This window comes from Protopterus annectens, chromosome 16.part0 (assembly GCF_019279795.1).
Source record: "Protopterus annectens isolate FY-2018-M chromosome 16.part0, PAN1.0, whole genome shotgun sequence".
Classification (NCBI taxonomy): Eukaryota; Metazoa; Chordata; order Ceratodontiformes; family Protopteridae; genus Protopterus; species Protopterus annectens.
The window spans coordinates 42,350,769-42,376,830 of NC_056750.1; the positions used below are offsets into that span (position 1 = coordinate 42,350,769).

The window sequence follows — 26,062 nt, forward strand, 5'->3', positions numbered from 1 at the left end:
GGGTGAGTTTAAATGGTCATAATATTGTATTGTAGGTGCAATGCTGTCTGATATTGGGAAGAGAAATTTACATTTTTGAAAAATCCTAACAAAGTGCCAGTGTCTCTCTGGTTCTACATTATTTATGTGGGTTACTGTCCTATGACCTTTCTTACTTCTGTATCAGGATTTATTTGTTGTCCATTTCAGTTTGTCTGCCCTTGCATCCCCATGTTTCAATACAGTCTCTTGTAAAATTGTCTTTGAAAGGAGTGTTGCATACAAAGCCTCATAGAAAACAGCTGGCTGTTACTTGGGATCTTAATTTGTTCCATTTGTACCAGTTCATCAGGCTGACTTGAAGTTTTTGACATGGAAAACAGTCTTATGTATTGCTCTGATCTCTGCAAGAAGAGTATCTGAGTTGCAAGCTTTTATAGCGGGTCAGCCTTATCTTATTTTCCACAAAGATAAGTTTTCTTTTAAAATTAATCATTTATGCCTAAATGGCAACTGAATGTACTTTAACCCATGCGGTTCATCTCGCTTTCCAAAACCTAAAAGTGAGAGAGAAAGGATACCCATACCTTGGATATCCAGACAACTCTGGTACCATCGTGACTGAATAACATATTCCAGGAAGGGTCAAGGCTCATTCTGTTAATATAAATATTCTACAAGTAGCAGTTTAGTCCTCTGTGCATACTTTTGCAAAGCACTATAAACTAGATTAATCCTCCTAGTCTAGGACTGGCTTTGTTAGGATCATTCTCCACGGGCTCCTGGACCCTCTTCATTCTTCTCCCAGTCAGTGTAAGTTATGGTAATCTACCCATATAACTTAGGCTGCTGCAGCAGTGATCCTTATGAAGAACACAGTACAGTTGTCTAACTTGCACAACAGTAAGTGTTCAGATGACACTGCTGCAGTAGCCACTCCCTCCATCCCTCTTATTTTTGTATATTTTTATGGCAGGGTGTGGATATTTATTTTTATTTTCCTAGCGCTGTCCTTCTCAGGGCTTAGCCTCCCTTTCTCTGTTGGCATGAATGTTCTGAGGGCTTGGTACCAAAACCTGACTTTTAGTGAGCTCTGCTTGAGGTAATGGTTTGGGTGCATGTACGGTACCCTAAAGATTTGGAAGCTGGCCAGGTGTTATAGCTGTAAGCAGGTATAACCTTTATAGCGTAGGCTATTGCAGCAATGATCATTCGAACATCTTCATTTATGCTAAGCTTACTTACACAACAGTACTTTCTCAGATGCTTAATAGGTACATGTAGGCTTGAATGAGTTAAGTTTTGTTGTATAACTGTTTTTTGTTTGCTTCCAGTTCACACCCCTACCTGCTTATGACATCCAGAACTTTTATAGGTCTGGCTTCTTTAACTCAGTGACTTACCTGTTAATAATAGATAGTATTAGAAAGGGCAAGGAGTTATTAATAAAATGACATTAAGACTGCGTTAAGTCTAGGATGTCCTGCAGTAGAGAAATGAATTACTGTTTGTGACTTACTATTCATATGTTCGTATTTATGTTCATATTTTCATAATGGCTAGCCCTACATATTATTGAGAGGTATGGTATGATATGCCATGTTGGGAAACATGAAACTTCATTGTCAGTTTCCATTTATATCATACTATACCTGAGATATTGCTAGTTGTTTGTTAATAATTATGAAAGTAAACAATGTTTTAATATGTACTTAATACTTCAGAAACAAGTGACTTGCAAACTGTTACAAAACATCAAGTGAAACCTTAGATGTTGTTGAAGATATTTGCACTGTAAGTTGCACAGCTTGAGAGATATTCAGTGTTTTTATATTGCTAATTATAAAATTAAGCTTATGTTTTTATATTTCTGTAAATATCTCAGTAAGCATGCGCACATAAAGGAATTTGTTGTCATTATGTGAAAGATTATTTTGGGTTAACAAACATTTTCTAACAATATATGACTAAGTTTTGCAGTTTCCAAGATATGACAATTTTTGTGAAAGTGTAGCAAATAATAATTTTCATTGTTTGTGTGTGTTATAATACATTATACAATGATCCCCCATTAATATTCCAAAACGTGCACGCTGATTGGTCAGCGTGCACTTTGTAAATCAGACTTATACTAATGGAAAAAGGTCCGGTCGCCCAGACTTTTTCCCATTAGTTTGTCTTTTTTTTTTTTTTTTTTGTTAGACAGCAACGGAGAACGGAAGAGCTCTGTTGCTGTTCTCTCGCTATGTTAAACGAGTTTAACATAGCGAGATAGCTTAAAAAAAAGCAATGGAGATTTTCTCCGTTGCTTTCTTTTAAAGCTGTCTTGCTATGTTAAACGAGTTTAACATAGCGAGACAGTTTTTAAAAAAGTAACGGAGAAAGGAAAATCTCCGTTGTATTTTTAAAGCTATCTCGCTATGTTAAATGAGTTTAACGTAGCGAGACACATTTTTAAAAGCAACGGAGGTCTTCCTTTCTCCGTTGCTTCCACACACAGTTCTGATGTACTGCGTAAGCATACGCATGTGCAGTACATCAGAACTGCCGCAGAATACTGGACAGCAGTGGAAGGGCAGCAAGGAGACATTATACAATGCCATTATTTAAGAAAAGTAAGTATTTTTTTTTCTTAAATAATGTCATTGTATAATAGCAATAACCCACTTCTGGGTGTGGGTAATGCTGTATTTACCCACGGTTGTCTTTGTTTGTCCACTCGGGCTTCGCGCTTGTGACCAAACCACACCAGCCGTGGGTAAATCCAGCATTACCCACACCCAGGCGTGGGTTATTGCTTAATTATAGCATTTATGGAAAAACTATGAATGACTGTTATCACTGTAAATAAAATTCTTACTGATAACATTGGTATTTGTTTTGTCTTAATAGTATTTATTGTTTACAAAGTACTTATGTTTGCTTACCTTATGGTTTTTAATTTTGTTTTTCAGAAAATTTTCTGGAATACAAGATGTGCTAGGCTGCTAGAGGTGTGACATTTCACACCACTTGGGTGTTAATGAGTTAAGTATTCTCCGGAATCGTATTCAAAGAAAGCTTTTGAAAGATCTGTTCTGTTCCCTAAAATGTTTATTTATTTATTTATTTGACCTTTGTTTACTGGGATAGTCCGACTGGGCACAGGCCCATTTTCAGTGGAGGCCCAGAGGGAAAAGCTCCAATAGATACATGTAAAAAAAAAGACATAGGTTGTAATCTTATTCAGTAGAAACATAAACAAAATAATAGAATTTATGCTTATTACATACACAAAGTTATGCATAAAAAGGCATATATAAAGCAGCATACATAGTACATAAAAATAGTAGAAAAAATGTTTATTTCATGTGTTATACATATATAATCATGAATTCATTTCTAGTATGCAAAAAAACTGTACATGGAGTTAGGTGAGGAGTTTGGGTATAATGAAATAATTAGGGTGACGGTGAAAAGATTGGACAGAGTATCTTGAGAGAGAAAGTAAGGTGATATTTGTGATGAGTTTATAGGTGAGATAAGATAGACATATATCACCTAGACAGAAAACATCTACAGAGGACGATAGACCAGCAAGAGGAAAAAAACAATACAGCTGGTTATTAGCCAGGAGTTAGACAAAAGGGAATGATAGTCAACCAGAAGTTAGACAAGTGCAGAGCCAAGAATTAGATAGGGAGGACTTTGGAAGTATTTTGAACTGTGAATGATTGGCAGTGGGTAGGATGTGCTGGTTAAGTTCCAAGTCATGGAGATTCGATTACAGTAGAGAGCATCTCCAAAGTGATTGTTAGCTTTTTTAACTTGTAGTATAAGTTTGTTAGAAGATCGCAAGTGTCTTCTGTTATATTGGGGCTGAATAAATTGCGTAAAAGTTAGGTAATTATGTAATTCAAGCCAATTTAGGTTCATAGGTAGGTACTAGGCTATCAGCCCAAAGGGCCTAAGTAAGCCTAGCCAGCAAGGTTCCCTGGCTTACGCCACCCAGGAAAGTTATTTTCCTGTTCCCCTGTCGAGCAGAGCCACAGAAGTGATCCCCGGGGTGTATTTCCTATTTCCCATCCACTCATCAAGTTTTTTCATGAAGAGTGCTAACGAGGAACTTTGCTTGACATAGATGGGTAGCTTGTTCCAGAGTATGGGAAGTCTCTGGGACAGGAATCTATCCCTCCAGCATGTCCTTTTTATTGTGGTGACAAAGTTTAGGTCCCTAGAGCGTGTAGCTCGGAGGGATTGGGATTTATTTAGGTGTAGCTTGTCCAACAGCTCTGGGTTTGACATAGCTTTATGTTATGCAGAGATCACCTCGGAGTAGGCGATATGCTACGGAGTAAAGCTGGAGTTTTTTGAGAGTCAGTGTAGGGCATCTATTTGAGGCCAGTAATTCTCTTTGTGAGGTACTTCTGTGGCCTTTCCAGCTGCTGCAGATGCCTTGTGAGGTACATTCCAAAAGGGGCATTGTACTCTATAATAGATCTAATGAGTGTCCAGTAGAGGGGAACAATGACCTCTTTTTTTCCTGGATGAGAACCCTTTTGTGATGAGGTGTGCCACGTAGAAGGATTTCCTGACTACTCTGGTGATGTGATTATCAAAGGAGAGACTACTGTCCACCTGGGTCCCAAGGTCTCTTATCACACATTTGACATTAAGTAGACTGCCACCTATGTGGTAGTTCATGGGTACAGAGTTTTTACCAAAGGGGATGACAATGCACTTTTTGGCATTGAGCTTGAGGCCATGGCTCTGACACCAGGCATCTGTCTCAGTGAGGTCCTTCTGTAGGATGTCCACATCATTTGGGGACTCGGCTATGGCTCCTAGTTTGCAGTCATCTGCCAACTTTGTTAGCCAAAGGCCTTCTGTGTTAGCCTGTACTTCAGAGAAGTAGATACCAAACAGGAGAAGTCCCAGGACTGAACCCTGTGGTACTCCACTTGTCACTGGTTTGAAGTCAGATTTGGAGTCTGCAACTTTTACAGTGTGGGTTCTGTCAGTGAGCCTATTGACAACCCATCTTGTGACGTAGAGATTTCTACCTAGTTTAGTGAGTTTAGCTATAATTCCAGAATGGGGGATGGTATCAAAAGCCTTGGCAAGGTGAAGATAGGCTGTGTGAACCACCTTACCCTCATCTACGGCTTTGATGACTGCCTCAAAGAAGTCGATCAGGTTCAGGAGGCATGATCTGCCTTTCACAAACCAGAACTGGGTGAGGTCCAGAGTTTGGAGATTACCAGTGTCTGTTTATGAGTTCCATGATCATACGTTCCATGGCCTTACAGACCAGGCTCGTCAGGCTAATAGGGCGATAGTTCCCGGGATCAGTGGTGGCTCCCCCTTTGTGGAGTGGGATAACTGTTGATGTGCGCCATTCAGTGGGCACAAAGCCTGATGTGAGACTATGATTGAACATGGTGCTTAGGTGGGGAGCCAGTTCATTCTGAAGTTCGTGTAAAACGCATCCTGGGATGTTGTCCAGTCCCGTGGATGCTCTCTTTTTGGCTTTAGAGAAGTGCAGCTTTTACCTGCATAGTTATGATTTACAGGGACTCTGCATTCTTCCTGTATAGATATGGGCCCTTTAGGGGGGGAGAGGGGGGTAAAGTTAGCACTGAACCTATCTGCCAGGATGTTGGCAATATCATTTGGTTCTGTAATTTTAGTGCCGTTGTGCTGTAACTCAGAGCAGAACTGGATGTTGCCATTGAGATTATTGACATAGCTATAGAATGCTTTGTGGTTGTCCCTAGAATCAGTGGCGATTTTGTAGCTATCTTTGGAGGATCTTATAAGGGCTCTCAGCTTTTTACTGAGGCTGACCAGGGAACTCCTCCATGCATGGGATTTTACTGTCTTTTGCAACACTTTCTTCCTTCTGTTGTAGAGTTTGTTTGTGGCAGGGGACCACCAGATTGGCTTTTTTTTTTGGAGGATAGCTTCTTGGTTCTTTTTGGGATAGCATGATCCATGCACTCATGCAAGTGCTTATAGAGTGCATCTGTGTAGGATTCAGCAGTCGTAACTGTATTGTCCATCTGCATGGGTGTCATGAAGCCACTTTTGTCTTAAGAAGCATGAAGTTGTCTTAAGAAGCATGAAGTTGGCTTTGGAGAAATTTTTTACCATGGTTTCCTTAATGGGGGGTGGGGGTGGGATGTGAATATCTAGGGTGATTAGCTTATGGTCGGATCTGACCAACGAGGTTTTGACTTCAGATGTGGAACACCGGTCACTCATGCTGGTAATGACTAGGTGTAGGATGTTGTTGCCCCTGGTGGAGGTGTGGATAAGTTGATCAGGGCACTGGAATTTATGAATTCCAGAAAGCGTTGAGCAAAGGAGTTGGTACATGAGTAGTTTTCCCAGTTAATGGTGGGGTAGTTGAAATCGCCCATTATTAGGGTGTTTGGTTGAACCCTAATATTTTCCAGTATATCAAGAAAAGAGGAGTGGGAATCCTGGGGCATGGTGGGGGATCTGTAGCAAGCTACAATTTGGATTGCAGTTTTGCCCAAAGTTAGTTGCACTTGGATAACCTTGGGTGCATTATGCTGAGCAACTAGCCTGGAGGTGTGGATATCCTTAATGAATATGGACACACCTCTGCCTTTGGTGTTCCGGTCCAGGTTAGGTGGCCGAAAAGTGTGGTACGAGTTATTGACTGGTAATGCAGGGGTGCTCTCTGGAGCCTTGAACCAGGTCTCAGTCACTGCACAGATATCGATGTTCTCCATTTTAAGGAGTGCCTCGAGGGAGTGGGTTTTGAGATTTAGACTTCTAGCATTGAGTAGCATTACTCTCAGTTTTTGCTTGCCTGCTCCTGTTATGGTGGTGAATTTGTCATTTGAACCTTGCCTAAAAAAGGCACTATAGGGGCAGCAAGAGCCTTAGCCAGTATCCAGAATCCCAGAGGTGACAGGTGCAGGACATCTCTGGCAAAGTATCGTGGTTTGTCGACCATGTCATCCCAGGCAGACAAATACTGGATCCTCTTAGAATGACACCAGAAGCTTAGCCAATTGTTGAAGTCAGTCATTTTGTCCTTATACAGCGGTATCATTCTGGGTAATGGCAGGATGCTACTCAGGGCTAGGGTCATACCTGCCTGGGCTACAAGATTGGAGAGCTCTTCCATGTCTCTTTTCATGTAGTCCAGGGAGGTACATCTCAGGCCATTCACACCAACATGGACAATGACAGAATCATATTTGTACTTGTGGAGTGCCCTGAGTGCTTGGGTTATGTGGCGGATCCTGGCACCCGACAGGCAGCTGACAGTAACCTTCTCCTTGTTTAGTCTGGTGAGTGGGACATCAGTGTGCCTGACTATAGTCACCTATGACTAGTGTGTTGGGTACGTTGTTTTGCCTTATGGGCTGTGGTTGAGTGGCACACTGAGTCTGTGGGCTGTGTGTCATTTGTGTTGTGTTGGGGGGGGTGGAGGTTGCTTGTGTGTCTGCTTTGGAGGTCTCTGTGCTTGAGCAGATTATTATTGAGAGCCTCCGTGAATGTTTTTATGATGTTCTTCATCTCACATTGCTGCAGTCCTTACACTTGGGTAGTCCGCTGTCCTCGGTCGGCCCGAATATCAAAGTATAAGGCTGACGTCGGTCAAGGCGCATTTGACTGACATCAGGACGTCAGGGTACAAATGCGCATGACCGACGTCATATCCTCAGTCTTTTTTGCCGCATGGTCCGATGCAGAAGCAGCATTGCAAGTGCCGGTTGGCGTTCTGAAATTTTTTCGATTCCGGAGTTTCAGACCGAGTCAAAGTTGGCTAAGTACCCCGTTGGGGAATATTTTAGTTTTTTCTTGCCTCAGTGGTTTACCGGATGTCAGAAAAAGTGAATAATTGTATTTCTTGTGGGAAACAGATACCGCATAGAGACTACCATACTTTGTGTATTCCTTGTTTAGGGCCTGAGCACGACGTTGTTGGGTGTCGCTCTTGTGCTAGATTCAATAAGCGCACTATAAAGAGAAGGTTAGATCGGGAAGCGGTGCAATTATAAAATGCCGTCGGATGCTCCGCCCGCTTCTTCGAAGAAGCGCAAGGACAAAGCAGTTAAGCCTAGGCTGGAAGAACCATCCGTACCGGACGCCGGTTCTTTAGAGGTGTCGGTGGAGCCGGTGGTTCCTCCAGAGGTTTCTTTGGGATCCCAAGGAGAGACTTTGTTATTGCAGGATGTGGCCTCTCAGGAGGCAGGTCAGGCTGAAGGGGCTTCTCAGGTTACTATACTCCCCTCCCTTCCTAAGGTGGTTAGGCCCTCTCCTTCTGTTTCCAAGGCTTCTCCCAGAGGCAGGCCAGGTTTAGCTTCAGTTGGTGTCACCCCTAGTTCTTCAGGAGCTGTGCCCAAGAAGCATATGCTTAAAATGGCAGAAGATTTGATTACTTTGATTAGGGGTTCTTTGCCCCCTCCTGATAAGAGACCTAGGGTGGAGCCTGAGCTAGGGAGATTTGAGCAAGCTTGGACTGTTTTAGAGTCTTCGGCTGAAGACTTGCAGGAGTATTCCCCTTATTCTGATTCTGATGTGGATGATTCTACTCCTTCTGCTTCTCCCCCTGAGGATTTTTCTTTTTCAGAAACTCTTCATTCCATGAGGGAGCATTTTAAGTGGGAAGGTCAGGACTTCTCTGATTCCAGGAAAAGGCTTAGGGAATTTTGTTTTACCCCAGCATAGGCCTTTGGCTATACCTCCTGTTTTGGATGTGGTGGAAGATGTTTTACAGAGGCTTCTCTTAATCCTGATTCTTTGCTTCCTGCTCCTGTTAAACCGGATAGGTATTACAGGGTGCCTAAACTCATAAGTATCTTTTAAGAGTCCTAGGGCAGACCCAGAAACTGTTAGTCAGGGGCCTAAAGGTGTTAAGGCTTCTGTTGTCAAGAATCCGGTTCCTTCAGATAAAGAGGCCAGGGCTTTGGATAGATGGGGAAAGAAAGTTTATACTTCTTCCACTCTAGCTATGAGGGCTTTGAATTGCCAGTTTCACATGTTGAAATACCAAAACTATCTCCTTTCACAATTGAAGTCTAAGGTTGATGCTCTGGCGGAAGGTATTGATTGTAAAGAGTTGCAAGATTTAGTGCATGTTTCTGAACAGGTGGGTAAGCATTCTTTGCAATGTGGTTTTGATGCTGTACAGGCCTCGTCTAGGGTGGCTGCCACTGGGTCAGTTCTTCTCAGGCACGCCTGGCTGAGGGATCAGAATTTATCTGACCATGTTAAAACAAGGATTTTAGATGCTCCTTTACAATCTGATGTGTTGTTTGGTTCTCCTGTTGAGACAGTTTTAAAGAAAATGGAAGACAAGGCTAAGTCTATGCAGACTGTTAAAGATTTTTTGCAGGTTCAGCCTCCAAAGTTTAGTAGAAATTGGCCTACTAAGGGGTGGACGTATCCTTCTTATGATTCCCAGTCTAGGGGTAGATCTAGACGTGGTAGGGGCAGAGCTCAGGGCTCTTTCAGGCCTAGAACAGGGAGATGTCCTTCATGGATGCATCTGCAGTCATAACAACTGGGTTGTCCTGTCGTCAGGCAGCCCTTCAGTCGGCCGGATTCCAAAGTCCGGGTCCGGCTTCGGCTGATGTCGCACTTCACCCGACGTCATCTCTGTTGGTCTTCGGGTATAAAAGCATCAGCCGACGCCATTTTCCTCAGTCTTTCTTGCCGCGTGGCGCCCGAAGCAGAAGCTGTTCGCAAGTGCCGGTCGGTCGGATCCAGAGATTACTTCTACCGAATACTACTTCGAAGACTTCTAAAGCTAAGTACCCCGTTGGGGACTCTTTCTTGCCTCAGCCGATGTCAGAAAAAGTTAATAATTGTTTAACCTGTGGGAAACAAATACCTCATAAGGATTTCCACTCTTACTGTCTGCCTTGTTTAGGCCCAGCCCACGACGTAGCAGCCTGTTCGCCTGTGCATCTTTCAACCGACGGCTTAGGCGTCGGCCGGAGTTTGCTGAACAGTTTTTCGGTTCTGATTTTGCGTATATTATGCCGTCGGATCCTCCGACTACCCAAACTGCTAAAAAGCGCAAAGATAAAGACCGACACTCATGATCCGCGGTTTCGGCCGAAACCATGGTTAAGCAAACGAGTGTCTCGGTTTCGGCGAAACCGAGAAAACTGATCAAAATACAGCAGAATCTATCACTACCACTGAGGCCCTGCTACTTCTCTTGAATCGGCCTCAGAAATTTTATCCACTACGGTGGTTGCCACTGACTTATCAGACACCATTCCCTTGGATGTGTCTACCCCAGCACGTGGTGCTGCTAGGCCTCCAGCAGCCATGTCCATTAAGGCCTTTGCCAGGGCCAAAGCAGCCAAAACTACTAGAACAGTGCCTGCTAAACCCCTACAACCCGGCCCTCTTCTAGTTCACAAATGCTTACTCTGGCAGAAGATTTAATTTCATTAATTAGGGATCTCAATCTCACCCAGACAGGGCCTCTCAGCCCCAGAGAAGAGACCTAGGGCAGAGCCCCGAGCCTGTGTCCTCTGATGATTCTGCTGATGAATCAGACATAACAGACCAGCCAGAGGCTCCTTTCTCCAATTTTGAAGACTCAGATGCTGAAGAATCCATTCCAGCTGCCTCCCCACCAGAAGAATTTTCCTTTGGGGAAACCTTACATGCCATGCGAGAGCAGTTCCAATGGCAGCAGCAGGATTTCTCAGACTCCAGAAAAGACTTAGAACCTTTCTGCACCTTCCACAACACAGGCCCTTAGCTATACCTCCTGTGCTCTCTGTAGTGGATGATGCCTTCAATGATGTCTGCTCTGCACCAGATTCTTTACCTCCAGCCCCTGCCAAACCAGACAGATTTTACAGGGTACCAGACACTCATCACCACCTTTACAAGGCCCCACTTGCAGACCCGAAACTATATCCCAGGGTCCCAAGGCAGTAGCGACCACAGCTAAAAACCCTATTCCTTCTGAAAGGGAAGCCAGGTCTTTAGACAGATGGGGCAAAAGGTTTACACTTCAGCTACTCTCTCAGCTAGAGCTTTAAACTGTCAGTTTCACATGATACAATACCAAGAGTTTATGCTTGATCAGTTAACAAAAAGCTATCCTCTGATGAATCAATTGATAAGAAATATGTATTAGAAATGGTAAATAACATACAACAGGTTAGTAACCATTCCTTAAAATGTGGCTATGATGCACTGGAGGCTTCATTTAGATCAGCCATGACTGGCACAGTGATAAGAAGGCATGCATGGCTAAAGGAACAAGCTTTACCGGATCATGTTAAAGCTAAGTTATTAGATGCTCCTATGGATAAGACCAGCTTGTTTGGTACACCTGCCCAGCAGGTAATGAAGAAAATGGAAGAAAAGGCAAAATCTGTTCAAGCGGTTAAAGATTTCTTGCAGGTCCAACCCCAAGGTTTAGCAGGAACTGGCCTGCCAAAAATTGGTCCTTTCCTGACTCCACAAGATCCCAAAGGGGCAGGAATAGACGTTCCAGAGGCAGAAACCAATCCAGAGGAGGTGCCTACAGAGGCGACAGTGGCAAGGTAACAACAGAGGCACAGACACAACCACTGCCACTACAACAACACAGCCACAGTGACTTAACTCTAAATCCGCCTACCAGGGAACAAATAGCAGCTCCATTAGGCGGCAAATTAACCTTATTTTCAAAGAACTGGCACTATATCACAAAAGACAAGTGGATTTTACAAACCATAGATCAAGGTTACGGTTCCACTTCCACACTTTACCAGTCAAAGAGGAATGCCAAATCTACCTCCAAATCAAAAACAGAGGCTCTACAACAGATAATGCAGTTAGCAAACCTGAGAGCTGTGGAAAGAGTGCCAACAACAGAACAAGGAAAGGGATTCTACTCAAGACTATTCCTAGTTCCAAGAAAGGAAAAAGTTGGAGACCTATTCTCGACCTGTCCACCTTAAATACATACATCATTGTCCCAAAATTCAAAATGCTGACCCTACAGCAACTTCTTCCCATGCTGGGCAAGGAGTGTTGGCTGGTAACTCTAGATCTCAAGGAGGCATACCTGCACGTCCCCATTCGACCAATCTGCAGAAGATACCTCAGATTTCTTGCAGGATCAGAGCATTATCAATTCTCAGCATTGCCCTTTGGCTTATCTACTGCGCCCAGAGTATTCACAAAATGCCTGGCATCAGTAATCGCCCACTGCAGACTACAGGGAATTCAAATTTACCCATACCTGGACGACTGCCTGCTACAAGGGGACAACAAAAGCAAGCTGACAACAGATTTACAAAGGGTCATTTACTTGCTACAAGCACTGGGATACACAGTCAATTTACAAAAATCAAGGCTGATCCCATCCCAGACAAGGACATTCTTGAAGCGGAATTGGACACAGTAAAACAAATGGCTTTCCTAACTGCAGAAAAACAAAGAGAACTCCCTCTTTACTTCTTGGCACTAACAAAACAGAACAAGTTAACAGCAAGAAAAGTACTGCAGGCCTTGGGCTTCATGGCATCATGCATAATCTTGGTTCCACTTGCCAGACTACATATGAGAAAACTACAGTGGTACCTAAAGAATTTATGGTCCCAACACAGGCACAGCCTAGAAACAGAAATTCCACTAATTCCATGCTTAAAACAGGAGTTCCTATGGTGGGCTCAAGCATGCCAGTCAAACCCAGGGCTACCCTTTCGCAGATGTCAAGCAAGCCAGACCATCACAACAGGCGCTTCAGACCTAGGATGGGGGCCCACATGCTGGACAAATGCGTGCAAGGATTGTGGGCCTTGGGATCAACTTCACCTGCACATCAACCTAAAAGAAATGCTGGCAGTAAAACTGGCAATCCAAAACTTCAGACCATTTCTCAAAGAGGGCCAGTTGATGATAAGGACAGACAACACCACAGTCATGTGGTACATCAACAAACAGGGAGGCACTCATTCATACCCCTATGCAGAATGACTTTGGAGCTGTGGAACCTGGCACTCAGCTACAACATCCAGTTACAGGCAATATTTGTACCGGGAAAAGAAAATACTCTAGCAGACATATTAAGCAGAACCACATCGGATGCCCACGAATGGATGCTACACCCGGACATCTTCAAGACCATCTCAAAGAAATGGGGAATGCCTCAGATAGATCTATTTGCTTCCCCTCTCAATCACCAGCTCAAAAGTTCTGCACAAGGACATTCCACCCACTAGCATGGAAAGTGGATTCGCTCTCCTTCAGCTGGAAAGGCCTAACAGCATATGCATTCCCACCTCTTCCCTTGATACACAAGGTATTACTAAAAATCAAGGAAGAACGTCCAAGGATAATCCTAATAGCTCCAAACTGGCCAAGACAACACTGGTACCCACTGCTGAGGAGCATGTCTCAGAACAATATGTGGCCAATACCCTGATCCCTTTGATGTTAACTCAGAACAACTAGAGCATCATGCATCTAAACCTTAAAGCGTTGCAACTGACTGCATGGAACATCACATAGCAGCAGCTAATCCAGAACTTTCCCAAAGAGTTAAAGACATTATTCTTGAAGCCCGCAGACCTTCAACAAGAAGGAACTATGCAGGAAAATGGAAAAGGTTTGTCATTTGGAGTACTGAAAGAGGAAAAGATGTGTCAAACATAGATATGCCTAACATTCTGGAGTATCTGGCAGAACTTCTACATTCAGGCCTGTCCTACTCCTCCATCAAGATACATGCATCAGCTATATCAGCAGAATACAGCTTTGATCCACCTGTTTTTCACACCCATTACTCAGACAGTTCCTCAGAGGAATCAAGAATGTAAAACCTCCAAGGAAACCACCATTACCAGCTTGGGACTTGAACTTTGTGCTAGAAAAGTTGACACTATCACCCTTTGAGCCAGCAGCAACAGCAGACCTGCAGCATCTATCGTGGAAAACCGCCTTCCTACTGGCAATAACCTCAGCCAGGAGGGTTTCTGAACTCCAGGCCCTAATGGCAGTACAACCCTTCCTAATCTTCCATCCAGATAGAGTGTCCATGAGGACTAATCCTACATTTATGCCTAAGGTGGTATCCAGAGTGTCTTTAAACCAGGCAATCCACGTACCTACCTTCTTTCCCAACCCACAAAACAGAGGGAAAGAATACTGCATACCTTGGATGTACATAGACAGCTACGCTACTACCTGGACAGAACAAAGTAGCAGAAAAACTGATCAGCTTTTTGTAGCCTATGCAACAGGAAGGGAAGGAAAAGCTATTTCCAAACAGACAATCTCCAAATGGATAGGAAATTGCATACGATTCTGTTACTCCTTCCATGGAAAACCAATTCCACAGAACATAAGACCTCATTCTACAAGGGCAACAGCCACTACCACAGCCTTTTACGAGGAGTGGCAACCAAAGACATTATTGAGGCGGCTACTTGGACCTCCGTGCATACATTTGCCAAGCATTATAATTTGCCTCTATATTCCAGATCCCGAGCAGGGTTTGCCACTGCTGTACTGCAAGGGATCCTAAACACACCATAATCTAGTTTCTTCCTCCTCCCTAGTTGGCTATGGTATTCTACCCAGTTGTTATGACTGCAGATGCATCCATGAAGGACATAGTACAGTTTTGTACCTACTATAAATGTAGATGTCCGAACTGGATAGCATCTGCAGTCAGGATTACCGTCCCTCCTTCCCCTCTGTGGTACTCCTAGGGTGTTTACCCTCCTAATAGCTAGCTGGTGGGGGGGAGTCTTTTATGGTGTATTTGTTGTATATATGTACATACATGCTTATTTTTTGTGTTTACCACTATCTTTTTGGAAACATTGGCATTTATCCAAAATTTTTAGCCTACAAGAGGGCTACTGGCATCTGGGGCAAGAAACACTGAGGAAAATGGCATCGGCTGATGCTTTTATACCCGAAGACCAACAGAGATGACGTTGGGTGAAGTGCGACATCAGCCGAAGCCGGACCCGGACTTTGGAATCCGGCCGACTGAAGGGCTGCCTGACGACAGGACAACCCAGTTGTTATGACTGCAGATGCTATCCAGTTCGGACATCTACATTTATGGTAGGTACAAAACTGTACTTTCTCCTGCACAGTCTTCGGGTGAGGGCAGGGGTCAGTCCTTTCGTAAACAGACCCAATGACCTACCTTTTCAGCTGCCAGAACCTTCTCGTCTGGCAGCACCTTTGGGAGGAAGGTTGGCACTTTTCAAAGAAAATTGGAGTTTAATTACCCAAGACAGATGGGTATTGGATATCATTCACCACGGTTACAGGTTTTATTTCCATACCTTGCCTCCTTTCAAAGGCATGCCAGACGTTCCTCCTCCACAAAGAATAGAGGCTCACAAGCAAATTTCTCTGTTACTCCAAATAGGGGCCATTCAGCCGGTCCCTATGCCAGAAGTGGGCCTAGGATTTTATTCTCGCCTGTTCCTAGTACCAAAGAAAGGGAACACGTGGAGACCAATTTTGGACTTATCTATCCTCAACACTTATCTGGACATTCCCAAGTTCAAAATGTTGGCGTTACAGCAGCTTTTACCTCTGCTGGGCAAAGATCATTGGATGGTAACTTTGGATCTCAAGGAGGCTTATCTTCATGTTCCTATCAGACTGAGTTGCAGGAAGTATCTGCGTTTTCGAGCTGGGACTTCTCATTATCAGTTCTCTGCATAGCCCTTTGGCTTATCTACTGCCCAGAGTGTTCACGAAAGTTCTGGCTCCAGTGATAGCTTTCCTCAGGTTAAAAGGAATACAGATCTATCCTTATTTGGACGATTGCCTGATTCTGGCTCAAGGAAGCGACGAGCTTCTTCATCCTTTGGATTATGTGATAGCAGTGCTAAGATGCCTGGGGTATTCTGTGAACGAAATAAAGTCCAGTCTAGTACCCTCTCAGGACATGTGCTTTCTGGGTGTGAGACTGAATACAGCATCCCAGATGGCCTTTTGACGCCGGACAAACAAAAGAATCTTTCCCTTTACTTTCATCAGTTGTCTCATCAGTCCAGGCTGACTGCAAGGACAGTCCTTCAAGCCTTGGGGTTCATGGCATCTTGTATTCTGGTGCTTCCCAATGCCAAACTGCATATGAGGAAGCTACAATGGTATCTCAAAATGTATGGACACAGCACTGCCAGGATTTGGACACTGTCATTCAAATAATACCTTGCATTCAAAAGGAATTTTTGTGGTGGGCTCAGGAATGTCACCTAAACAAGGGACTCTCTGTGACCCGGCCAGAGGCGAGTCAGATTCTAACGACAGATGCCTCAGACAAAGCTTGGGGAGCTCATCTGAATGGAAAGTGGATACAAGACAGGTGGCCTGCCAGACTACAACATCTACATATAAACTTGAAAGAGATGTTAGCAGTCCAGTTTGCATTAATAGCTTTCAAGGATTTACTTCTTCCAGGGCAGGTGTTGATTCTAACAGACAACACAACTGTCATGTGGTACATCAACAAGCAAGGCGGAACACATTCTTATCCCCTATGCAGGCAAGCAATGATTTTGTGGGAGACTGCTCTCAGTTTACAGCTAAATCTTCAGGCAAGGTTTCTGCCGGGAGCACAGAACTCCTTAGCAGATGTGTTGAGCAGACAAATTATGGATCCCCACGAGTGGAAATTGGATCCTCATGTATTTCAGAAATTGACAGTGTCATGGGGAACTCCAGACATAGATCTGTTCGCTTCTCCACTAAACCACCAGCTGCCAAAGTTTTGCACAAAAAGGTTTCATCCCACAGCTTGGAAAGTGGATGCTCTTTCTTTCAATTGGAGCAATCTTCATGTGTATGCCCCTCTGCCTCTCCTCCCAAAGGTACTACTAAAGGCCAGACAAGACAAGCCAAGGATGATTTTGATAGCTCCAGATTGGCCTCGACAGCATTGGTACCCATTACTGAGAAGCCTGGTACGGAAACCTCCATGGCCTTTGCCTTCGATTCCACACCTGTTGTCTCAGGAGGACAGTCATTTGCTCAATGTCAAGCTTCACTCTCTGCACCTAACAGCCTGGCATATTCTGTCTTGAACCATAGTGGGCCTCCACTTCCACAGCAAGTTTTGAATGTTATTTTGGAAGCTAGAAGGCCTAGTACAAGGAAAGTGTACGCAGATAAATGGAAGAGATTTTTATTTTGGAGTGCAGCAAAGGATTTTGATGTCTCTGAGCCTAATTTGAGTGTGGCTCTTCAATATCTTACTGAGTTACTGGACAAAGGTTTGTCCTTCTCTTCTATTAAGGTTCATGCTGCAGCAATTTCGGCTCACTATGATTGTGACCCACCATTGTTTTCTCATCCTTTGTTCAAGCAATTTCTTAGAGGGGCAAAGAATATAAGACCCCCACGAAGAGCTCCTACTCCTGCTTGGGATCTCAATTTTGTGTTGGAGAAACTCACTCTACAACCTTTTGAGCCTGCAGCTACTACTGAATTAAAGTTTTTATCATGGAAGACTGCTTTTTTGTTGGCTATTACCTCTGCAAGAAGGGTTTCTGAGTTGCAGGCCCTTATGGCGGTTGAGCCTTTCTTAATTTTCCATAAGGATAGGGTATCTTTACGTACTAATCCTTCCTTTATGCCTAAAGTGGTTTCTAGTGTGGCTTTAAACCAAACTATTCATTTGCCAACTTTTTATGCAAACCCCCAAAATAAAGGGGAAAAGATTTTGCACACTTTAGATGTACACAGGCAGTTGCGGTATTATTTGGACAGAACTAAAGGGTTCAGGCAGTCTCAGCAGTTATTTGTTTCTTTTGCTTTGAGTTCTCAGGGCAAGCCTGTGTCAAAACAAACTATTTCTAAGTGGATTGGGTTTTGCATTGCTTTCTGTTATTCCCATCATGGCAAGGAAATTCCAGCTGGGATTAGGCCTCATTCCACTAGGGCTACTGCCACTTCGACAGCTTTTTTGAGGGGGGTGGCAACTAAGGATATTTTGGAGGCAGCTACTTGGAGTTCAGTGCATACTTTCTCTAGGCATTATCACCTACCACTTTACTCTAAATCCAGGGCTGGTTTTGCCACTGCTGCTTTGCAGGGCATTTTGGCAGCTCCTGCTTCCTTATAATTTGGCCATCCTCCCTTACCTCTGCTTTGGGATTCTACCCAAGTGTAAGGACTGCAGCAATGTGAGATGAAGAACATAGTACAGTTTTGTACCTACCATAAATGTAGATGTTCGAAGATCCACATTGCTGCAATCCAATTTACCCTCCCTCCTTCCCCTCTGTAGTTAGAGGCGGTTGTGTGGGTTGGGTTGTAAATAGGGTGTATATTGTATATATTGTACATATTTTTAGTGCTAGGATGGTGGGTTGTTGGTTTGCTGTCTTTTGGTTTTGGCCTTTAATTCTAGGGTCTTCTGACATCTGGGGCAAGAAAAGACTGAGGATATGACGTCGGTCATGCGCATTTGTACCCTGACGTCCTGATGTCAGTCAAATGCGCCTTGACCGACGTCAGCCTTATACTTTGATATTCGGGCCGACCGAGGACAGCGGACTACCCAAGTGTAAGGACTGCAGCAATGTGGATCTTCGAACATCTACATTTATGGTAGGTACAAAACTGTACTTTTCTATGTGTGGATTTTGGTGGTGTAGGTTTAGTGGGACTATGTGATGAGTGTGGTGTGTTGCAAGTGTTTACCTTCTCCTCTTGACTGTCAAGTTCAGTCTTGGTTGGAGAGAGCTTTACCTCCAGTTTGGCTAGATAAGTGCATGTCTCACAGGTTGTAGTTTTGGGTGGTAGGAGGAGAAAGTTGTCTGTGTATATGAGGCAATTGCTTCATTGCCCCAACATGCCCAGATTCATCAGATAGACAGGAGAGAACACTGGGAGCTGACCCTTGGTCATGCCTGAATAAAAAACTATTTTCCTCTAGACAAGTGAGGAAAGTGAGTACAAAAGCTGTTGTTCTCTAAGCAAGTGAGGAAAGTAAGTACAAAAACTGTTTTCCTCTAGGTAATGAGGAAGTTTGAGGGCTGTAGTAATTTGTAGCTTATTTAGTGCTTACAAGTTCTAAACGTGCTGAGCACGAATAAGCAAATTCAAGTGCTAAAATTAAGAATCTGTATCTGAACTAGATTAGTTACAGGAAAGAAACAAGTGCAAATGCAGGCTTTTAAATCAGAAAGTTGAAAGAGATGGAAAAATTGCACAAATGGCCAGTAACTATAATTTCTTGGCCAGAACCACTCCTTATGTGGTAGATAGGTTACCTAGTGCTTTCCACTCCCACTGATAAGCTAGAAGGCTTCCCTCCAACACAGAAAGGCTTGTGGGGCTCAGGAGTTTACAAACAGTCCTGGATACAGCAGATCTGTATCTGGACTAGACTAGTTACAGGAAGTGGGGGGGGGGGGGGGACAAGTGCAAATGCGGGCTTTTAAATCCGAAAGTTGAGAGAGATGGAAAAACTGCCCAAACAGACAATAACTACAATTTCTGGGCCAGAAACCACTCCTTATGTGGTAGATAGGTTACCTAGTGCTTACCACTCCCACTACCTAGTGCTTACCACTCCCACTGATAAGCTGGCATGCTTCCCTCCAACACAGACAAGCTTGGGGGGGGGCTCAGAAGCTTACAGACAGTCCTGGATATAGCAAATCTGTATCTAGACTAGACTAGTTACAGGAAAGGAAGGAAACAAGTGTACATTTTTTGTTACAGTTAAGCAGAACACAGGGAGATTCTAGCAACTTTTTGTAAAGGAAAGGGAGAGAGGAGAAGCAGAAGATAACTGAAGGTTAGGAAACTTAAGTGTATTGTTCTTTTCAAATGTTCTCTCTGTATTAGGTAGAATGAGCTAGTGGCACTAGACTGGGAGGAGTGTTCCAGATCAAATTAATAGTAGGGGTGGACAATTGCAAAGCCACCAAGTATAACAGCAAGACACCAACAGGGAGAGATGGTGGGGAACAATACTAAAGCTACTAGCCTGTACTCTTTTACACATTAAACACTGCAGAAATGGTTATCACAGCAGAAGAACAGCAGTGAGCCACAAAATGAAAGTTTTAAACAGATAAAGGAGCTAGGAGACTCTACAGAATGCTTTTAACTGCAAACAAATCAGTTGTATGATACACTCCTTGGCAGGAAATCAGAACAAACAAATAGGTGCTTAACGAGTACAGAAAATTTCCCGTTAATACCTTTCACACAGTGAAACAAGCAAAAAGCTTTACAGTGTAACTGTAAAAAAACGTATTTATCAGGCCCTATAAAGCAGACAATTTTAGTTTAACTGTGCAGATTAGTTAGTAGCAATAAAATACAGTAAAAAGTATGCAGCAGGCAATAAAAAGTGGTATATATAAATTGCTAGAAGCACTAACCAGTAAAATAAGCCAAAAAAAACCAGGGTACGTATTGTTATATATCTCAGATCAGAGTTGTAGTCAATGCCCCTCCTCCACTTGGCTCAGTATGTATAGACGGAAATCCTCACATTTGGGGCTTAAATACCAGAAGATACAACCGTAAACAACTTTTTAAAAAAAAGCTCAAAAGAACCAATGAGTGCTTACTCCAAGCGCTAGACAATCTAGCCCCCACTAGCTAGCAGCCAATCAACACAATCCTGCCACGAAGGTAAAGAAAGGCTTCTGCTAATTCAGTTTGACATAAGGCAGTGTAGTGATGGGATCTATATGGTGCGTTTGTAGCAAATCTGGCAGTCTTATTGCAACAAGCTTCTAGTTTTATTAAATATGTTTTCTTCAGATTGGTGAAGATAGGAGAGGCATAAAGAAGAGTAGAGAGTAGATGAGTCCTGGCAATAAATTGTTTTGTGGAGTTGGTGAAGTAAGGTTTAATTCTGTAAAGTGAAGCTAGTTTAAAATGGGCTTGTCTTATAGTAAGAGACAAGTGTTTGTTAAATCTCATGTTATCGATTGTAACTCCACGTAGGTTAGTGTGTGATATAGGTTCAATCTTGGGATTGTTTGAAGTATATATCTGAAAAGGGGAATGCAGATCTGAATATTCTTTACTTGAAAAGATCATAAGTGTAGTTTTGTTGGGATTCAGAATTAACTGAGAATCAGAGAGCCAAGATTGTACTGCTGTGAAAGAAAGTTGGGTTATTTCTAGGAGTTGAGAGAGTGAGAGGGCAGATCAGATGAGCTTGGAATGGGCCTAAGATAGAACCTTGTGGAACAGGTAACAGAGAGGAAAATTCAGGTTGCCATTTTACAGCTTGTTGTCTGCCAGATAAGTAATTATGGAACCATGTGAGGGATGTATAGCTTAAATTAAGGGATGAAAGTTCATTAAGAAGTTTCTGGTGGGAGACTGAATCAAATGCTTTGGACATGTCTAGGAATATGGAGGAGACTTGATGACCGTTATTTCTGTATTGGTTTATGCTGTTTGTGAAGGTAAGGAGAGCTGTAGTGGTACTGTGGTGGAGTTGGTAGCCATGTAGGGAATTAATTAGAAGGTTATTTGATAACATATAGTTCAGGAATTGGGAATGGATGCATTTTTCTAAGATTTTTGATAGTGGGGATGAGATTGCTGTTGGCCTAAAATCAGAATGTTCTGTACATGTTCCACCTTTATGAAGTGGTGTGATGTAAGCTATTTTCCAGATTTTGGCAACATATTGTTCAATTATGGAGCTATTGATAAAATGAGAAACTGGATAGGAGGTAGTGTCGGCAGCTATCTTCAGGTATTCAGTTGGTAAATTATCAGCAGTGAGAGAAGTAGGTCCAAGTTTGTTGTTGTTAGTGTTGGTGTAAGTTAATATGGACTAGTGAAGATATTGAACTATGTATTAAGTTGAGTGGCTGTACTGTCTACATTGTTTGTAGTGGTAGCTGTTGGGTTATGGATTGACTTTGCTTTAGTAGTTGATTTATGGTAGTCCAAAATTTTTTGGGGTTGTTTTTATATTTGTGTTGTGTTGCAGTGTAATAGGATTTTTTTGTAATTTTTAACCTATTTCATGGCTTTATTTCTTAGTTGTCAATAATTGTCTAGAATGGTTTGATTTTTGTTGGTCCAGTAGTGAGCCCAAGCTTCATCTCTGGTTTTAAGTAATAGTTAAGTGTCTTAATTCTAATGGTTCTATGTGGTGCTTGACTGTTGAGCATGTCTAAAAATGTATTATTAAAGTATGACACTGCATTATCTAGTGGGAGTGATATTAGTAGGGTCCAGTCACATTGCTGTAAGGTTGATGCAAACATTTGAGGAGAGAATTTTTTTTTGTTACGTGTTTGTAGATTCCAGCCAAAGATATTCCATTTGTGATCATTGTAAAATATTTCTTTGTAATCTGCCAAGTACAACACCTGGGCCGACAGCTGCATACTCTCCTTCACATCCACCCAAGTTCCAACTCTCGGGCCAACAGCTGCATACTCTCCTTCACATCCACCCGAGTTTCTACCCCCTTTTTATTTGACTAATTACTTTGTTGCATGTTGCACACTTTGCCACCGTAGTCTAACTAGTTTTGCTGAAGCCATGAAGTGCTAACTCTTCCCCATTCAGTACCCCTCCCCCACCTTTTTATCTAATTATATTACAGTCTACATTTAAGTAATATTGGAGAACTTACTTAAATAAATCTGGCATAACTAAGGTTGCGAAGTTGATCAGTTCCTGAAACCTACCTCGGAGACCAGTCTCTGATAACTTTATTTGGGCCTCCATACACCATGGTTCATAGGTTCATAGGTTTGTACTAGGCTATCAGCCCTAGGGCCTATACAAGCCTAGCCATAACAATTCCCTGGCTGTTTCTTCCCATACTATTTACTTCCCTGGACCCCTGTCTAGCAGGGTGACTAACATGATCCCAGGCGTGAATTTCCTTTCTCCCATCCAATCGTCAAGGTTCCTTTTGAAGAGGGCCAAAGAGGCACTCTGCTTGACATGTATGGGCAGTCTATTCCAGAGTCTGGGGAGTCTCTGGGTCAGGAACCTATCCCTCCAGCATGTTTTGTTTATTGTGATGACAAGGTTTAGATCCCTGGAGCGTGTGGCTCTGAGGGATTGGGATTTCTTTAAGTGTAGCATGTCCAACAGCTCTGGGTTTGACATGGCCTTGTATGTTAAGCAGAGATTGCCTCTGAGTAGCCGATATGCGACAGAGTATAGCTGGAGTTTTTTAAGGCAGTCAGCATAGGGCATCTGCTTTAGGCCTGTGATTCTCTTAGTGAGGTATTTCTGTGGCCTTTCCAGTTGTTGGACGAGGAAGTCACCCATTAAATTGGTTTCTTGAGAGAAAGTTAGGCAGTCACTGGAGGAAGTCCTCAGTTAAAGTGGGGTTGTTACCAGGAGGGATGTAGACTGCTGTAATAGTTCTGGATTTCTGAGAGTTTATTTCAAGTCTAGTAAATAGTATTTCAGCATTATTGAAATTAGGAGGATTATGTTCTAGACTTTGGGGTTTGAGTGTGTTTTTGTAAGTAATAGCTAGACCTCCCGCATTTGTTTAATCTGTTCAATCTATGGATGCTGTAGCCTTGATGTTCTGTGTTTACTACTAGTATACAAAGATGCGCCCTTGCGTAGTGGCTGTATTATTTTAGGAGTGAATGTCAGGCAGCAGTGAAGTTTCTTTTTGTTAATGAATCAGGAGAGCCATCAGATTTTGCTGGATTGCCGTTTACTTCCCTGCACAATATGACCACAAGATCTCTTTGGTATTCTTTCAAGGTATCCAAAAGAGAGTCTTCAGATCAGGTTAGATCTGAAAACTCAACTTTTTCTTGGTCTCTATAGCTTGTTTATTGAAATGTGTATGTTTTAAAATTACTGGGTTTTTTATGATTACTTATTTTACTGTAGATGTACTTTAAGTTCTAAGCACCACTGAATTTTTGGAAATATGGTAGATAAATGAAGGTGACTTTCTTTTTCCCTGTCTTTTCCGTAGTCCACAGTATGTGAGAAGATTATGGAACTTCTTGGGCAAAATGAGATAGACCAGCATCAGAGAAAAGTTGTCATTTTGAGCCAAGATAGATTCTACAGGGTTCTGACACCTGAGCAGAAAGTCAAAGCACTGAAGGGACAGTACAACTTTGATCATCCAGGTACTATCATATATAACCTGCACTCCAAGCCGAGAATGTTTGTGATATACAGGAATGTACAGTAAATGCATGTTCTGCACTTTGCAGTTCAGGATGGACAAGTTTATTTAAAGTAGTTAAATGTTAATCCTAAAGGGGTAGCATCCCCTTATTTGAAGGACCTGCAGTCTGAAATTTATCCCAGAGATATGCAGAGGCTACATTGTCTAGTGTCTATGTTTTTGTCACAACTGTAATAACATAATTAAATGCAATATTTTTGCCATCTAAAATATGCAGACAGCTTTTATTTTTACAGTAACAGTTGCCTTATTTCACTGTGTAAAAATGTCTAAATATGCATTGTTTATATTTAGAGTGCATTGCATGAAACAGTCCAAGATATGCATTTAGCTTATTATGCTTAACACTTGTATTCCATATGATAAAGTTTGCTGAGTTAATATGGATGGTTGTTAACATTAATAAGTTTCTAGTCTGCTGTTTATTTTGAACTTGTAGTATTTTGTAAGGATTTAAACTGCTGAAAAGTCTAGAGTTCATGTCTTTCTTGTGATGATGATGACTGTGATGCCCCTGCACTGGCTCAGTAATCAAGGAGCCTCAATCCTCACCACTGGTAACAGTGAGGGACGTATACAATGGGAGAATGACAAGTACACACACAGTAAAGTACAATTTCCCTTAAGAGCACACAGAGATCTCAGTCAGTCTGGGGCTGGTTTCTCACTCTTTCTCCGGAACCCCAATAAGACTCCCCGCTGGCACAGCTATAGGGTTGAGATCTCAGCCAAGTGGCCAAGCTAAGACCTCCAGCACCCTCTGTCTAACCAGTGCTTCGTGTCCCTGCCCAAGTAGCTGACACACACACACACACACACACACACACACACACACACACACACACACACACACACACACACACACACACACACTTTGAGATTTCATTTATGTACAAACACACACATACACCTTGGGAAGGCTGGCACAGGTTTACTAGCTATGCCCCCTTCTGCTCAGACTATAAGGTAGTACCCGCTGCCACCAGCCACCCTTACTTATCAGCTATTCTAAGACCCTTACAAAGGGTGTCCAATCCTAATGTGTAATGTTACTATTAATCCAAATGTTTTGACTAAGACTTGCAAAGCTGTTTAGCAGTGGCCTGTGCAGTGTGACCAAATACATATGCAAGTATTCTAAGAGCTTAAATATCTCTAAACACACCAGCCACAATTAAAAGGTTTCAATATATTTAATAATAAATGATAAAAGAAGAAGACAATACTCAAAAAACAGCCACAGTTACTTCAGAGTTCAAAATCACAGGAAATAATTTAAAACAATATTGCAGGACAGTCTCAAATAAGTACAGGAAACATCTAAACTAATATTTACTATATTCCTAGCTATATCTAAGAGAGATGCTATGCCCTAAGTCTTACTTGCAGACAACATGCAGGCAGAAGTGCTGGGTGGATGTTTCTAGGTCCAAGACAAGATACAAAATACCCTTTAATTAATATCTAACATTACTGATGGGCTAGCTTGGATGACATCACTGTTTGTCACCTAACTTCAGCTCCCATGCTAAACAGAAACTTAACATCTTTGTGTTAAAAATACATATCGCTCAGATGTGCAGCTGCTAGGAAGTCATAAAGCATTAAAACACTTTTTACATTTTAAAACTAGTAACTACTTCTCTCCAAGACAATAGAAAAAAACTTATAGCTCTAAACATCCTCTCTCCTTGCTGCATTGAAACTAACTTTTATAGCACATCATAAAGCACTTAATTTCAACTTATTTTCTAGAAGTTTTGTAAGTTCACGTCACTCTCCAAAGCCAAGAACACAGCATCCATGGAACCTGACAACATCCCAGGCTGCCTTCTACATGAACTACAGAATGAACTGGCACCCCACCTAAGTACCATGTTCAATCATAGCCTCACCTCAGGCTTTGTGCCCATTGAATGGCGCACCGCGACAGTTATCCCACTCCACAAA

At 42.6% G+C, this 26,062-nt stretch overlaps 1 protein-coding gene across 1 annotated transcript in view; it reads left to right on the plus strand.

Annotated features, from left to right (window-relative positions):
• Positions 1–26,062, plus strand: part of UCK1 (uridine-cytidine kinase 1) — a 1,125,034-nt gene that overhangs the window by 472,779 nt on the left and 626,193 nt on the right. The window contains exon 2 of the mRNA XM_044058256.1: positions 23,891–24,050. Within this exon, the coding sequence (XP_043914191.1) occupies positions 23,891–24,050 (160 nt within the window). The remainder of the gene's footprint in view (positions 1–23,890; positions 24,051–26,062) is intronic.